Source organism: Fukomys damarensis, unplaced genomic scaffold, assembly GCF_012274545.1.
Source record: "Fukomys damarensis isolate Sample0158 unplaced genomic scaffold, DMR_v1.0_HiC HiC_scaffold_24, whole genome shotgun sequence".
Classification (NCBI taxonomy): domain Eukaryota; kingdom Metazoa; phylum Chordata; class Mammalia; order Rodentia; family Bathyergidae; genus Fukomys; species Fukomys damarensis.
In genome coordinates, this window is record NW_022900936.1 from 3,993,456 (window position 1) to 3,994,105 (window position 650).

General features: G+C 64.9%; 1 protein-coding gene across 1 annotated transcript in view; it reads left to right on the top strand.

The window, feature by feature from the left end:
* Pde9a (phosphodiesterase 9A) overlaps positions 1–650 on the top strand; it is a 65,557-nt gene that overhangs the window by 62,299 nt on the left and 2,608 nt on the right. The window contains exons 16-17 of the mRNA XM_010636497.3: positions 1–74; positions 366–494. Of these exons, the coding sequence (XP_010634799.1) occupies positions 1–74; positions 366–494 (203 nt within the window). The remainder of the gene's footprint in view (positions 75–365; positions 495–650) is intronic.

Below are 650 nucleotides of genomic sequence, written 5' to 3' on the forward strand. Positions count from 1 at the left end.
TCTCCAACGAGGTGCGGCCCACAGAAGTGGCAGAGCCATGGGTGGACTGTCTGCTGGAGGAGTATTTCATGCAGGTAGGAGGCCCGCAGAGCCGCCACCCCCACCCCACATGGAGGCGCTCTTAGGGTGAACCGTGACCCGGTCAGCTGACAAGCACAGCAGCAAGGCGGTGGCTTCACAGACGACAGAGGGCCGTGAGCCACCCAGCAATGCCTTTGGCCCGGGGACTCAGCCGACCGTGCTCCCGAGGGAGGAGGGCTGGGCTGCGCGTGCTGGGGCTGCTTTGCTCTTCCTCCAGGATCCGCGGAGCCCTGCCATCCCCAGGTTCCTGCCTTTAACGCCGCTGTCCCCGGCTTTCCCCGCAGAGTGACCGTGAGAAGTCGGAAGGCCTTCCCGTGGCCCCCTTCATGGACCGAGACAAAGTGACCAAAGCCACAGCCCAGATTGGGTTCATCAAGTTTGTCCTGATCCCGATGTTCGAAACAGTGACCAAGGTGAATGACCCCACCCTGACGACGCATACAGGGGCAGGGGGACACGCTAAGCCTCCCGGCCTTGGCCTCGGCCGCCACGGCTACAGCTGCAGGCAGCGGTGCCCCGGTGCCCTCAGGCTGCGAGTGCCCCAGGTCCGGCAGATCCATCCCTCGCCG